The following is a 16641-nucleotide window of genomic DNA, read 5'->3' as shown; positions in this document are numbered from 1 at the left end:
CCACTTCCTATTCCTCCCACTTACATCCTTGGCACATCCACGTGTTCTTATGAATTCAAAGCATCCATTTCTTAGAGCCCTTACTGAAAGAACCTGATGATCTGTAGGCATTATCTTAATCACTAAGATTTGAGTCACTGGAGTTGCAAGAAGAGTTTGGGTTAATTCAGACCCAAACCACTAGCACTTTCTTCCACCTAAGCCCACCTGCATTTAAGTCCCAGCCTCCTTATCCCACTGTTTCCCTCTTTCCTCATCTTCCTCCGTGTTCTGTGTCCTTATTTCTCCTTCTCTTGCTTCCATTTTTCCAACTGTGTTTTATTTAAAGGAGCTTTTCCAATTATTCTACCATGTTTATAGATGTTCTTCTCGCTCTTAGCAGAGGCATGAGTTATTGGGAAATCCAAAGCCATGAACACATGCAGGCGAACACCACACAGTTTTTGATATTCTTCCCATAATGACTCCGCAGAACAGTTGCCATTACAGTAAGACACATGGAAGTACATTTGGTACTCCTGGCAGTACTGCTTCAGTCAGGAATATATATTCTGGAGAGTCTAAGTTTCAGATTGTTAAGAACATCATGACTACAGCAAGTACTTACAATGGATCATTGTACTTACTAATGAACAAAGCCTGTTGAAACACCAAACTACATGATTATTGCTTAATTTCTCGATGTGGATACACCTCATTGCCTCTCTGTACAGACTACACTTTGAAGCTGAAATAATGAACTATAGTGATTAGAGAGCAGCTCTTAAAAAGAACAAAAAGTAGTGCCTTTTTATTAAATACAGGGAGAAGACTCCCATGAGAAAGAGCCTTTTCTCACCCCCAGGATTTGTATATGTCCTTAAATTCTATATGAACAATTCTACCAAAGCCAAAGTGAATATACCTACACTAAAATTTAAAATTTAAGAACTCGTGTAGCTTTTTCCAGGCTTAAGGCTTAAACTCAAATCCATTCAATCAATACAGCTACCTTATTTAAAACCTGTGTTTTCATAATGCTAGTAAGCTATCTGATGCGTTGCAGGTATATTATATACAGTGCAGATATTAAACTTCAGAAGATTAATGCATTAGTACCAAAGATTTAGTCATGCACCCTGAGAAGCAAACATTTTGGACAAAGGGGAAGGAAACTGCTTCAGATGTACCAGATTTGGACTTCTGACTCCTCAGATAAAATACTTTAGATATTTACAGATTGAAATCCTACAGCCATTAACGTATCAGCTTCTCACAGCAAGGTTTCCAAAGGAGAAAGTGAGCCTTATTTCTGTTTTATATGCGTATTTTCTTTCTAATCTAATTCATAGATTCATTATATGCACTCAAGAAGTACATTGCAAGTGAACAGAATTCATGATCGTAACTCAAAACTCTCCAGTCTTACTAATTATGCCTGATTTATCTTTGGCATTTGTACAACACCAAATAACCTGCTGACGGTGCAGGATATTTACTTTGCTGTTCTTGGAAAAACACCTAAACTGCAGTTAAATAAAAAATAAACAAAAAAGAATGAGTGAAAATATACTTTAGATGCTGTGGTGCAGACACGAGAATGAAATCCTACGCTAAAAGAAGTACACAAATGCCGAGTAAAAGACCCCACGTCTGTAAAATGCAATAACCCCAAGCAAAAAAAAAAAAAAAAAAAAAAAAAAGCCAATTCCTAAGTTGATTTCTCCCCAACCAGCCAGAAATTGTGCTTTTTACAGTTAAATCATCCTCTATTTCATCAGAGAAACACCAAGCTGATAACACTATTCAGGCAAGGACTGAAGAGAAATTAGTCCCAAGCTAGAACAGAAACATATTAACCAAGTTATATATTCAGAAAAACTATGCACAATAACTTGAACAAAAATCATACATTCAAAGCAGCATTTCCAGCAGTAGGAAACTTGTGTTTGGCTGGGGAATTTCAAAAATAAAACCTTGATCCAGTCAGAGACCATGCTGGGCAAGAGAGAGAGACTTGGTCTGCACAGATCCAAGGTGCCTGTCCCCTTTTCCCTTTGGTCTCGGCCCCCTGAGCCATCAACTTCAGGGTCTCAAGGCCTTAGTTCGAGCTCATGGCTCCCTGGATCCTTTCCTGCCAAAGGGTTTTTACCATCCACCGCACCAAACTCATACCATACCTGCCTCGATTCCTCCCCCACTTAAACCAAAAAAAGAAAAGAACTTTAAGAGTCCTAATAAATGCTTCAAGCCAGGGACAGGGAATGATATGCTTCAGTTTTTGATTCAATCAAAGCAGAAGAGTTAACTTTTCACTCTGTGTCCTGGCCAGAAGAGGCACATGTCCTAGCTTAGCTCCATCATGCCCGCAATAGCAAATTGACTTAATTGTCAGCAGGAGATTATGAAATATGAAGTGACTCCAGCAGTGCTCAGGGGAGTTCCCCAAGGCACCGTGTCTATAGCAAAGACAGAGGAGACATCCATTTCACTCACCCCCAGGCAAAGCAGATCGGCCTTTGATTTCTAAAGAGGCCAACAAGAAGAACAAAACTCAGCTTTCCTGAATGATTAGCACTGGTCTGAATAATAATAATAATTAAAAAAATCTTTTAAATACATGACTACAGTTTGACTGCTGGTGCCCAGTGCTGCTGAAACCTGGGCTGAAGGTTGTGATTTGCTCATTTTTAATTACGAGGCTACATCTGATAACAGATCACGGTGGTCTTTCTAAGAGGGAGAAAAGAGGTAACACAGAGAAGGCCTATCTTTCACCCAAGCAGGGTACGAGTGCAATTAGCACAAGCTGCTCCACTGGGTGCTAGTGTCAGGGGACAGGAGGGGAGAGGAAGGTGGCAGCAATACTGCTAAGCTACACTGCCTGGCTGAAAACCTGTTTTGAGCCAGGGGATGTCAGCATGAAGAAAGAACAAAGAGACAGATCCAACTAAAACCCATGAGCACTTATAAGGAAGTAGGAACCTTAAAACTTACGCTGTGTTTTTGACAGCAACATAGAGACAAATGCTTACATCTAAACACACCCCCTGTGCTGTCAATGAATTCACTTTGAATTTAGGGAACAGTTTTTATTTTAATTGAAGCTATTGCCAGTGCTGGGACTAGTCTGACCATGGGCTTTCAGCCTCTGAAGCAGCGAATTACTGACCTAAAGCTTTGGGCTCTAAGCCCTACCAGAACACCAAGTCTGGGCCATGGGAACAGTTTGAGTTTCACCAGAAAGGAGGTGCAAGGTGAAGTTAGGAGTTATGGCCCAACAGCCTTACAGCAGAGGTACTGATGGGCAATGCTCTGCTGGTGATACAAGGCCAAAGCCACCGGGCCTCCAGCCTTCGAGCTGCATCTATCCAAGGAGCGAAAGCAAAATTAACAGCTGCTTGATCTGTCCCAGTCCAACCCAACGCCAGTGCAGATTCAGCTGCTTTATTTTGAAGTTAATACCCACCTGAAACAGAAAATTTTTGCAGAACTTCAGAAAAAAGATGTGCATAAGCTCTAGATTTCTCCTACCACTCCATTTTTAACATGGTTTAGAGAGCTCTGTGGGTAAAATCCACTGCTTTTCATTGACAGACTATTTAGGAATTCCCTATAAAACAATTTTAGGTTTAGAAAGAACAGTATCATTGGTTTTGCAGAAGTTCAGAATTAGTCAAGTCATGACTTGGACCTTACTGCTTAAGATAATCACTACAAACCAAGATGAAAAACCAACCAGTTTCTCTAAAACAGGCTATAACCCACAAATTTTTAGAAACATAAAGGACATAAAGGAAATAGGTTGCCAGTTATTATTACCTTACATGTTAAGTCATTGAGAAGACTTATGTTCCTCTATAACCTGATTTGATACAGTTGAAAGCAATAGCATATCTTTCTTAAATAAAAGCTATTTCACATGACACAAGAGTATAGCTCTCTTGAAAAAGCAATATGGTTCACACTTCAAATTTAAACGCACTTCTCATGCTTTTAAAAGCAGATTTGGAATGCAAAAGATTCTAAATACAAATCCAGTGCAGCTGACAACCATCTTTTTGAGACAGCCTACAACTAGATACACCAGATATCTACTGTTTCCATTTATTACTATATTGGGTCCAACTATAAAGCATAAAAGAAATCATGGAGGCATATTTAAGCAATTCATATTGTACACCAGATTAAAATTACTGCAGCGAAGGCACAGAAGTGACAGAAGAGAGAAAAAGCAGTTAATCCTAGGAAGTTTTCTGAACCCATATTTTTCACAAACTTCAACTTCTCAAATACAATAGGCTATAAGAGCCCTGGGCTTTGAGGCATCACTGCTGAAACCACCACAGAGTAAGGGCCATTACAATGCAGTTCCTACAAGACCCAAGTAATTTCTTCTTTATGAGACTGCCTGCCCTGCAGGACAGCTCAGAGAGCAGCCAGTACATAAGGCGGAAGGAGCAAAGCTCCAACTAGCTCCTCCGCAGCCACCAGGCCAGCACCGAGGGGATGGTACCCAAAGGAGGAAGAGCACTATGTACGCCCCCTCTCTCAGCCATTCAAGCACGTTGTGCAAGCGACAATCTGGTCAGGAGATATTAAAACCATGTTTGAACATTCTTGTCACCTCAAAGCACAAACTTTACAGGAATTGGGGATGTACAGCAGCTGTGGTGGCTCACCACAGCACTGCTCTGAAGAAAGCGAAGATGCTGTAAAGCCCTATACATACTGCAATTAAAATAATCCCTGCATACAACCTAACAACACAGAATATTTCACAGCTCTCAATGACAGCGTATAGATGGACAGGTGCCTGAGCACCTATTACTTGCACATGATGCAAACACTCACCAGCATACTTGAGCTAACAAGCAAATACTGCTTTTGCAAACCTCCACCATGCTTTGATATATGTTTGCCTGCAGGTACTAACTGCAGTGATTGTGACAATCAGGTCACACAAAGGGGTTTGCAGTCTGGATGTGAAAGCCAAGCTACACTCTTAACATCAATCTTGAAGTGAGAATACCTTGAATTCTGAAATAAAGCAACTTCTGCCTTTGCAACATCATGCAGAAGTCTCCCTTAGTCAGAACGGTCAGTTTCTAACAGTCATAGGCCAAAACCAAGACTAACCCACAGAGTTATTGAGTCCATAATTATTTATGTAACAAGTAATTGAAGCTATGTTCTCATTCCAATTTTTAGTGAGCAGCTATTCTGTTTTCCGGATACAGGAGAAAATAAACCTGAAGTTCAGTTGCTCTGATCAATGTATGTTTCCCCCTATTCAATTTTTAAGTGCTTATATTTAATGGGATTAAGTTTTACATAGAAATACTAATTCCCACGCTAACAATACTGTATTACTTAGCTCGACATGATCTCAGCTGGTATAAGATCTGTACAAATGCAGAACCTAGTCCATCCCAATGAGTTTATAATTACAATATAAAAGGTAAGAAAGAGCAAACAGATGCATGTGGACAGAGAAGTATGAGGGGACAATATTATCACAGCATGCATAATCTCAGCCCACCAGCTGACCACCTGCTATCAAGATTTTGTAGGTATTGCAGAGAGCAGGCTTTAAGGAAGCCTTTTTGTCTCTGTTCTACCAGTTTTCAGTTGCTGGAAGGTGTTTTGTTTTTTTTTTTAAATGCAAACTCTTGGAAAAAAAACACTATGCTGCATGCATATCTTAGCTCAGAACATACTGCTACAACTATTGGCTTTAAAAAAATCCTTTGGATAATCCCCCACAAACCCTGATTAAAAGTGGATTAAATATTATGAAACAAAGCATAATTATGCAAGAAGAGCTCAACTAGTTTCTTACACTTCCATCACACCCCTCAATAATACAGTTCCACTATCAGATGCTGGACTGAACAGGTTGAAAGCAAGGTCCTTCCTAAACAAATTCCTCTGCAAAATAAAAGAGATGCTTCAGGATCTTCCAAACCACGGCTGTCTCACGTTCTTTCCAACACCAACTAAACACATGCAACAAAACGGAGCAGCCATTTACCAAGTGTGAGCCACGTCGCTAGCCCATCCAACAAGCAGCCTCAGAATGCATGCATTTTGTTTCCTCTGCTTAAGTCATTACTGATTTTACGTCCAGGAAAATTAAGGCGTACAGGCAAGAAGTGGTTTCACAACCACAGTAGAGCTATTGCCACCTGCCGTCAGAAAGCTTTCATGGCACTCCTTGCACATCCCAGCCGCGAGACAGCCTTGTAGAAATCCAGCTTTACCAGTGCTTCGCTTTCATGTCGTTAGCTTTCTGAAGAAGGAACATACAGGAAATGTTCAGGGAAACCACGGCATGAAGGATCAATAATCACAGTGGTCTGGCATTTAGTAAAACCCGCATTACAGTGCTGGGACACAGGAAAAGTTCTACAAACAGGAGCAAGGATTATAATCACCATTCCCTCAAAGCATGGATGATAAATAAAGCAGTGACCCTCCAAGACAAGATGATACAATGACAGGCATTTCATATCACCACCTTCAAATAATGAACACAGCTAGAAATCTCCAGCATAACCCTGACAGCTCTGTCCTACAATACATACAGTCCCTGGTTTTAGCCATCAAAATGTGCCAGGTGTAAGTGGCCGTGTACCAACCCGAGAAGTACGGAGATGAGCTGAAATGAAGCCACACAGACAACAGTTTTCTGTGCTAGAATTCAATGAGTTGCTTCTTAGCCCCACAAGTCACAAACGATGCTAGTCATGTCTTCTGCTGCTCAATCTTTCCCTATTCCAGAAAGGGCCAAAGAAGTTACTCGATGTATTTTGTGTTCATTAAGCACCTAGGCAGTGTGATTAGTTTTTTTTTGTTTTGTTTTCAAATGCACAAAAATAGCAGCACGATTTATATAGACAATTCTTGTCCCAGGAAACCTAGAAATAATAGATTATAAGTGGGCTCAACAATGGATGCACAAAAAAAACAAGGATATCAGGCTGGTCTCAGCAAACAGATAGTGGCTTGAAAGCATCTACATTTGTTGAGACTACATTGTTAATTAAATAAATACATGTGCCGTAGACCATCAGGTTAGATCAGGCTCCTACAAAGTCTCTTACCTTGCCCATTTCCTATTAGATTATCAGAAAACTATCAGGCTATTCTGAACCCAGTCAGAGAAGATGCTTAGCCACCTGACTTTGTGCCAGGGTTTCTAGATATTCTGTACCCTCACCTTATTCCACCCCAATTTCTAGGGCAGCGTGGGGAGACGAATAACGTGGAAAGTCAAATAGCATTGCTTTGAACCTCAACTTGCTTTGACAGAGCCCGTGCTTCAGTCCACAGTCTGTTAGTCGAAGGAGACTTTTAATTAAGTACCTTGTTTCAGTGGAAAGTGTGTTTTCTTCTCTACTGCCTTTTTTTTTTTTTTTTTTAAGTAACACTGGAATCCCACTGCTTGTTCAGAAGAATGCCTGTCTGTCCGCAGCATCTGGCCATACGGCAGGCTGAGGGGCAAAGCTTTCCTCACAGGCAGCAACCTTTAGATCTTCCTTACGTTGCCTGACACCTTCAGCTCGCAGGCACGATGCACTCAGGCAGGGTTACGCTCAGGCCACTGTCTGAGCAATGGGTGCACCCACAAGTACTCTCTGCTACTTAAGTGATATAGTTGGAAGCAACCTTGTAGAACACAAGAAACACACAAGAAACGATTTTTGATTTAAACATACCACAACATGTGGGGAGGTTTTCACAGTTATCAGACAGGTACCACACCTGACAGACCTATCCAATACCAAAAAAAATTCTTCTTGTTATAGCTCATCTCCTTACTGAAAAATCAAGTTTCAGCTGAGCTTTGGTTCCTGCCACGATACAACACAGAGAGACCTGATGGCAAGATCCTCCTTAATTGACTGCCTTCCTTAGCTTTTTGCTTAGCATCGCTACCAAAAAAAAAAAACAACAAAAAAACAAACACACACAAGCACTATCCAATTTTTTTTTTTTTTTTTTTAAGAGAAAACTGCATTTTAAAACCAATTGCAATTTATTTCCCTCTTCACCCCATGCACTACAGAAAAAAGAGTTCCTTCCTGCCATCTGTCTATAGTATCACTGCTCTTTTTTTCCTCCCTTCAGATCTGAGTAACATTAAAGTTGGGGTACTTTCAAAATTTACTGTGACCATATTTGCTGCACTGCCTGACTTTGTCTCCTCCATCTTAAGCCTTTGTCACATCCTTAGAGCAGAAGTTGTTTGACCAAGACAACAGCTAAAGTAATCTATCTGAATTGAAGTACATCCTCTGATGTCCTTTTCTTTGGTTTCATTCTCTTGATCACTGTCACTTAACACAAACTTCTAGTTTTCATCCAAATGAGTATTACAGCAAAGAGAGGAACTACACTGAAGTCAGATGAGACAAAACAAAGCAGCCAAAAAGTTTAAGCATGTCTACCAGACATGCTTAAATATGTCACCAGACATATTTAACATATTTGCCACAGAAAGCACTAGCAAGCTTACTCACAGATGCCATGATGGAGAGTGACCAATTCCCCCAACAATTAATGTTGACTTTTCTGATAAACAAGTGGGAAATAGGGAAATATACGTATAAATGAATCTGGGGTTACATACATAAGTATAATTGCACCGACTGTAAATTAACTTGAGAAACCTTTAACACCTCAGCTTGCTCATACCAAAGATAAAAACCAAATTAACAACAGTTTGTAAGCATTACTTGTTCTATTCCCAGAGGAAATTACAGCAGCACAAGTTACACAGGCAGATGCCAGATGACTGATTTCAATACAAGTTTTCAGGTCCCCTACCCGCACACTCCAGGTAAAACTTTTGAAATGTGCTTAGAAAATATGCTTCTAGACAGACTCAATAGGAAGCTCCCAGTCCGAGTAACCATTTGTGTGTTTAGCTCAGATGAAAATTCAGTGCTGATAGATGCACACACCCCATGCAAAATCCCACAGGGAGCTTAAAGCTGGGTGGGGAAATCAGTGTACATGTGATGCTAGTTCAGGGCCAGCTACCAACTCTAACCCCTTCACAATTTTTAAACAGGCCACTGCTGAAGTAATTCCTAACTTCAGAAGCTACGAGATGAACGTTTTGTGAGATAAATTAAGTTGCCAAATGAAATGGATTAGCAATCAGCGAAATTGCCTGGTGTCAGATCTGTTCCAGATTAGAATTCATCCTTTTTCCCCACCTGTTCATTAAGCACCAAGTTCAAGGCAACTGCAGTGACTGATTGCACATTAACAAGCTGTTTATGTGGAAAGGCATAGTTCAGCCACTGTCTATACTTACACATTCGTTTGAGCATAACTCACTGATAATGTATTCAGTTCACTGTTTCGATGCATAGTCCTTCTACCTTGACACGTAATTTTGGACATGAGAAAAATGGGATGTCTCAAAATTAAACAGATTATATATTTCTAGGTCAAGGGCGGCGGGGGGGGGGGGGGGAATCCAGAAGAAAATCCAGTTAAGAAAATTAAGAAAAATATTACCAATAAACACTTAAATGTGGTTTTAAAGGAAAAAAGCTTGAGGGAGGAAAAGCATATTCCAATAACAAGAAATGAGACTTAATATGAAACAAGAAATTTGCAGATCCATATACTTCAAGTACTAGGACAGGGAAATACAGCAAGACAAACAATGCAAACTAGAAATCTGTGAAAGACTGGGAATGTAATTCACTTCCCAAGCACACTGGCACTTTCCAGCCTCCCTGCAGATACACAGAGCATTCCCTGTGGAGGACCTCATCTTGAACAGAATGGGGCTCAGCAACTATATTTCAGCCTTGGAGGTTAGTAAAAAAGGGATATAAAAAAAAAACTAAATTTATTTTCCTCATTAACTCTTCTTGCAATTGATCAGACCAAGACTTCACTTACCATTTGTTTTCTCTACTCAATAAGGATTCCCTTTTGAGAGTTTTTCCCCCAAATTTAGGAGCATTTGAGACAACTGCAGTACTCAAGTACTGTTCACTAAAGGGAGCGTCCTAGTTGCTGTAACTGTAGGAACTGGCTAGTTGCTCATTTACAGATAACAATATAGACTTATTAACAGTAGGTATCGACTAGAATAGATTAACAGTGTTCCTTTTTTCTTGTAGATCAAAAATTTCTCTTCTTATTTGTATTTCTGCAAGAGCATAGTACAAAGAATAGCTTTCAAAGCTAAGAAATAACATTTCTTCTAGTGTTCTGCAAGTCATCCCTCCAGTCAAAAGTGAAAAATCATCCCTTCCCCCCACTCCCACATAATTGTTTCTTCTTGATCTTGCTTGTAGTAAACAAACTCACAAGCACACTAGTATGCATCATCTTATCTTAGCACTTGGCCAGCAAGATTCAACAGGTAGCAAGTCAACTGAGGTCAGCAGTGATCAACTGCGATTTACGGTTTCTGACTACATGGACATGTACAATCACACCCACTTTCAAAATACAACTCCTGTATCTACTCAAAATTAAAAAGCTACCACATAATGTTATGAAGTACCATTCTCCCTCCCCCCATATTAATTAAAAAGGTAATTCAACATATACTCCATATGTAGGAGCAGTAGGCAAGCAGAGGCAGAAGGAAGCAATTTGTTCGGAGCCACAACTCAGGCCATGCACCACTTATTATGGACTAAATTTTTATTTCCAGCAGAAAGACTTGCTCCCTAAATCCGTGCTGTACCTTAGAGATGGAAGCTCAAAAACATTAAGATAGATTGAAGGTGGGGGTTGTTATTGCTCATTTGTGGTGTCAGTATTCTGATGTCATCTGAAACTTGTTCCAATAGTACCTGGAACTTCCCCCCCCGCAACCCATTTGCTCCACAGAAATGCCTTCCATCAGGAACCGCCTTCAGAACACATAAAAATGGGTTTAAACAGGGAAGGAGCAGTGGGACCAAATGGCCCCCTCTCCCTTCCCCAAACACACGTATGCCCAGCTTGGCGTGGGAGTGTAATAACCAATGCACAAAAAAAGGATAGGACTAAAAGCCAAGTTTTTATACAAATCTCAATAGAAGGCTTTAAAAAAGGAGGGTAGGAAATTAACATAACAGGACACCCCAGGCAAACATAAATTTAAACTACTGTCTGTCTGCAATGCAATTGCTACCAAGAAAATTTTAAGGAATCATTCTTAAAAATGAACACACTAATGGGGGTACATAATTGACACTGATTTTAGCAAAATGACACATCAGCTCCCTTTTTCAGCTACCATCTCTATCACTCTGCAGAAGCCAGAAAACAGATCCTCACTCTAGTTAGGAATTAATCATTTCCAAATTGGGAACATAGGGTTCAGGACATTACGAAAGCAAGAAAAGTATTTCCATTTCAAAGCTACTCTGCAACCAATTCCAACTTGTGATGCGAGGGGGATCCATGAATAAAGACAACGTAAATATAAATCAAGAAAAGTATGCTAATATTTACTTACTGTAGAACAATAAAGAAGTCAGCAAAAGCACTCAAGGAAATGCCATTTTGAAATAATCAGGAAAAATATTAAGATTAAAACTTCAGAGGTCTTCCCAAGAGTGAGGAGAGGATCACGTTACCACATGGATGCTGCTGCATAGTAATATAGAAAGGCTTTTACACATCAGTTAACTGGAAGATTAATAGTGATTTTTATTTGCCAGTAACATCTTTACTTTAAAATTTTTGAACCCCAACAAGTAACTAATGATTCTACATGTACTCCAGTAACCCACTAGCATGTCTCCACATGTGGAGTTATGCAGAGAGAGAAAAAGCAAAGCAATCCAAGAAGCTAGGTATTAACTTCCATGCTGCATGAGCAAACGTTACTATGTTTTTTTACAAAAGGCACGAGCCATTTCCACATAGCTTTTTACCATGGTAGGCAAAATACATCCCCAAGGCTGCATTGGCTAAAAAATCTCCATACTTTATTCCACACCAGAGAATGCAGTAAGTTTCCTTCCAATAAATAATATCAAAAATTGGTTCTTACAAAAGAACCAGTACTCCTAATAATTAAAGACAAGGCCAGCCATGTACTAGGAAAAAAAATCCAGCCTACAGACACAAACCATGCACTGGGGTAGGGAGCAAAGATAAGAATGCAAGCAGGAGGATACGGGGCAGGGGGGGAAACCTTCCCATAATCTGTCCCAACTAGCCAAATTAGGTTACTATAGCCTAATATATGAAGAAATAAATTGCATGTTTTTTGTCACAAGATGCTGTTAAGCATTTTTTCACTTCAATCATGTACACAGACACATGGTCACTAAACTATAAGAGGTTTTAGAACATTAGAGCTCTGCAGGTCATACAAAAATTCAAAAGACAATCTCCCTACAAGAAAGCAAGTATTTCAACCACAGAAAACAGTAAAGCCACTTCTCCTATCACCATATTGTTAGGAGTTTCACATTATCTAGTCTACAAACGTCTTAATTTGAAAAACAGACTAATGTACTTCAGTAGCTTAGTATCAAAGTTCAGTTTTCTGCCAGTGTCAACTGTGAAGTCCCAGCTATACAAGCTAAATCAAGAGAAGTATGCATTTTTTTTTTTCTGATGACCATGATATTCAAGTTTCAAAATAATCCTTCTCATAGTAAAGGCACACAAGATGAACAGACGCAATAGATAAACTGGGGAAAAACAGTTTCCAACAGGTTTCCACAGTGCACAGCCATTTTATGCAGCTTCCTAGAGTTCACACTCGCAACACAGATATCCTCACAATAAAGGATTTTCAAGCCGTAACAACATAAAACTCTTTACCACCTACCTGCATTGACGATGGCATCGACCTCGAGCAACGTGATGTCACCTCTGTACAGGGAGACTTTCTCGCTCAGGCTTTTCTTCCCCTGCTGATCTTCCTTAGCATTTTCACCTGTGGGACAAGAAAGTAACCAAACCAGGTTACAAAAGTGGCTCTAAAATGACTACTTACAAGTTCTGAGCAGGCAGGCCGCAGCAGTTCCAGCCACAGGACCGTGACATTCTGTGGTTTGGCCTCGCGAGGGCACCAGCAGCCCGCAGACTCCAGCAGCATCTCCCTGCAGCCACACCGCCTGCTCGTTTGCAGGTACAAAGCTACTGAAATACCTTTTGGTTAAAGAACAGCATGCACGTACACATTTTTTAGGAGCTAGTTCCATCAAATACTTCTCCTTGGTACTTGCAAGGGTACAAAATTACAGAAGAGAAGTATTAGTTAAGATAATCCTCCCACTGCAGCAATCATTTATCCAACCCAGAATTTATTCGACACAGAATTATTCAGGATCTGCCTTACAGCACTGAGCATGCAGCCTGCCACAGCCCCACCACTGAGAACTAGTCCTGACACAGCAGGCAGCAGGGAGAAGAAAAACCTAAACAAAAACACAAGTAAATTTCAACGCAGAGCTTGGCCACCATCGACTGCTTTACTAGAAGGGGGCTGAAGACTCCACATAAATCAGCTTTCAAATGGGTTCCTTACTGAACAGTGTCATAGTAAGTCCCATATGCTGGTAAACTCATAATTTTCCATCACCGATTCACTTCCCTAGCCTCGTACTATCTGTAAAATTGTTCAGTTACCTCCAATACTTCCACGCACGCTTATCAGCCAGTATGTTTAGCAGTTTTGCATTGAAAGACACCCAAGTCATTAGAGAAGAAGTAAGAAGAGATGCAAGATTGTGGTTATTTTTTGTTTCTCTGTTTGTTTTAAATTAGTTCTTTGCAGGTCTCAAGAGGCTCAAGCTCATATATTAGTCAGAAACAGAACTGAGCCTCTGAAGTGACAGTAAAGATGGGAATAGCTTTCAATCCTCAAAACAAATATTTACCTTTAAGTAAAACAAACCGAAGGGAAGACTTAGCAAGAGCGGAAGCAATGTAAAAACAAATCTGGCTCCAAAGATTTCTGATCAACCTTCACTTTAATCAATTCCCATAAGTTAGAGTATATCTGCTCCAATCCATCAGCACTATAAGCAACCACAAATAGAAATAAGTTGTGTTTATTTTAGATATTGCTTTAACTTCAGCACAAACTTCAGGTATCAGAAATCACCATTTATCTCAGCCTCTCCAAAATAACAAGTCTTACTCAGTTCTGGCTTAGATCAGCTATCGCATGCATAGTGCGAAGTCCACCTCACCTCCAGCAAAAAGATACGTTGCCACTATGACTTATTTTTAGCATAAAGGTTGTCTTGTACTGAAGTGTGCGTATTCATGAATGTTATTCCTCTGTTTGGCTCCTAAAGTTATTATTCAGCTGCTGACCAGATCAGCCTCAAGATCTTAGCTAGAACAAGAAGTATCTCTATACAAGAGGTACCAAGTTTTTGGATCCTATTAAAAATCTTTTGTTATCCTAAACTAACAAACATTATGCTGTTCCTCAGTTTTTCCACATAAGGTAAGCATTGCAGCTAGCTGTTTAGTCATTAAAGTAAAAACAAACCTGTGACTGATTTACAGTGTGATTTATTATCTGCTTTCCTGTTTGTTAGCAAGCAGGACAGTTTTACCCATCTTTCCCCAGTGAACATCCTACTGCCAAGTAGGTACTCCCCAGTGAACGTACTGCCAAGTTTAACACACACAAGCCATAATTCTCTCCCCTCTACTTTGCATTCAAGTTCTGCACCACAGGCTAACATCACCAACACGTTGAATTCTCCAGGCCAAACCATTTAAATTTAATTATCAAGTACATTTTAGATGTTAGGGTATTTATACCAATACCCTACACTAAAAACACAAAATCCACCTAGAAGAGCCACGAAGAGAACAGGTAGCACAGAATATAGAAGCTATTTCTCGTTATTGCTATCCTCTGGGCGAGAGGCAGAGCAGAGATAGCCCTTACTTTAGGCAATCCACCAGTAAAGTCATCCAGCTCCATCTGTAGGATGCCACACAACGCCATCGCTGCCTCCTGATCTTCTGTCCTCCACATACATCACAAATTCACCTCCAGTTCTCACTGTTCATGAATACCAAATACATTTCAGTAAAACCACTCCAGAGTACTTCCCCAAATAAAAATTAGTAAATTCACTGCCTCACAAGCCAAAAAAAAAAAAAAAAAAAAACTCAAAAAATAGTGCTCCTAGATGATCTCCTACATCCTCTTCAGCAAGTCCCTTACGTGTCCCTCAAGAACCACTCCCATCACTGCTGTTTTTAATACAACTTGGCAGTAAAAGCACATGCCGCCTGTACACCTTGGTCAAATTACCCTCATTTCTTCCCCTAAAAAAAAGCTGATTTAAGAGAGGATTTTGGCTTCAGCTATTTCATTCTGGTTGTTACAGAAAAGTGCTTAAGATTGATGGAAGCTTTGGAGAGCCAAGTCTCACCCACAGTCCAGAACACTCAAGTTTACTTATAAGCCCCGATTAGAAAGTAACCCTGATTTAACACAAACAGTTGTAAAAGTGAACTGTTTTTCTTTTGCTGTTAGATCTCTGGGATTGGCATACAGCATTTCCTAACAAAATCCAACTGATATCTTATTGGGGATATTTTCTTCTCCTGCTCAATACTGGCTTATCTCCTGTCTCTTCCTTGACCACACGTTTTTTATCTCCTCAGATTAAAAAACTACACTCATTTACTGCAAAGTTTCCTTCCAGGGTAATGCTGTAATATCAGATCTGTGACTAAGAATGATGTACTGTTGTCAAATATGCCTGAGAAACTCATATGCTGCAGGTATTGTACTGTAATTCATGGCCCAGCAAGGACAAGCCAGCAAGCCCAAAGCACTGCATATTTCACAAAGGCCACACAGCATGTGCACATACTAATGCATTAATAAAAATCCTAGCAGTGACAGATTTACCTTGCACTTGTGGCATAATGGGAGTATTTCTTGCTCTATTAAAGAAACAGCTGTACATACATCCTCCTCAAGAAATAAACCCTCTGAAGCGGTTGCTACGTAACACCAGTCATCAATAATAAGATACAGAACAGGAATTTGCATTATCCCCACCTTGTATTGATGCTCAAGGATACCCAACTAGAAGACACAGCAGACAACAGGTGTGCCCATAACCTCAGAAACATCCCTGGGAAGTCTTTGGAGGGAAGAATACCTGCCTGCCAGGCAAATCAGACTTGCAAGCCTGTCTCAACACTGGTTGTCCAGAACATATCTTGAAGGCAGAACAATTGGAAAGCCAGGAAAATTCAGACAGATTCCAGTCCTACAAAACTAACGAGCTACATCAAGACTATTACAAAGTCCATCTCAGTTCTAGGTGGAGGTACTGCTGGCTCCAAGATCAGAAAATTTTGTCTGTGACTCTGGATGTGAGTTTCAGGCCCAAAAAAAAAAAAAAAAAAAGAAAAAAAAAACTACGACTGAATTTTCTGATCTCTACAGAAATCTCAGCATAGCCACAGAAAAATTTAAGAGGCACTAAAAGGTTTTCAAGATCATCCAACTGGGCACTACAGGCCGTCTAGAAAGGAAGGATCTCTCTGCTGGAAGAAGCACGCCTGTTTCCTCGCCACAGCTCTCATTGCTCACAAGCAAGAACTGAACACATACCAACTAAACAGCTTCACTAGAAGCCTGGATGCCTTCAGATCACCAGTTTGAAGCAAGCCCTGATTATTAAA

At 40.1% G+C, this 16641-nt stretch overlaps 1 protein-coding gene across 2 annotated transcripts in view; it reads right to left on the bottom strand.

Annotated features, from left to right (window-relative positions):
- Nucleotides 1–16641, bottom strand: part of MACROD2 (mono-ADP ribosylhydrolase 2) — an 857698-nt gene that overhangs the window by 820789 nt on the left and 20268 nt on the right. For both annotated transcript variants that reach the window (XM_035322711.1, XM_035322712.1), the window contains exon 3: nt 12794–12901. In XM_035322711.1, the coding sequence (XP_035178602.1) occupies nt 12794–12901 (108 nt within the window). The remainder of the gene's footprint in view (nt 1–12793; nt 12902–16641) is intronic.

Source organism: Oxyura jamaicensis, chromosome 3 (genome assembly GCF_011077185.1).
Source record: "Oxyura jamaicensis isolate SHBP4307 breed ruddy duck chromosome 3, BPBGC_Ojam_1.0, whole genome shotgun sequence".
In the NCBI taxonomy this organism is placed as follows: Eukaryota; Metazoa; Chordata; class Aves; order Anseriformes; family Anatidae; genus Oxyura; species Oxyura jamaicensis.
Note: the sequence above shows the minus strand (reverse complement) of the source record. Positions and strands in the feature narration are given on the sequence as shown.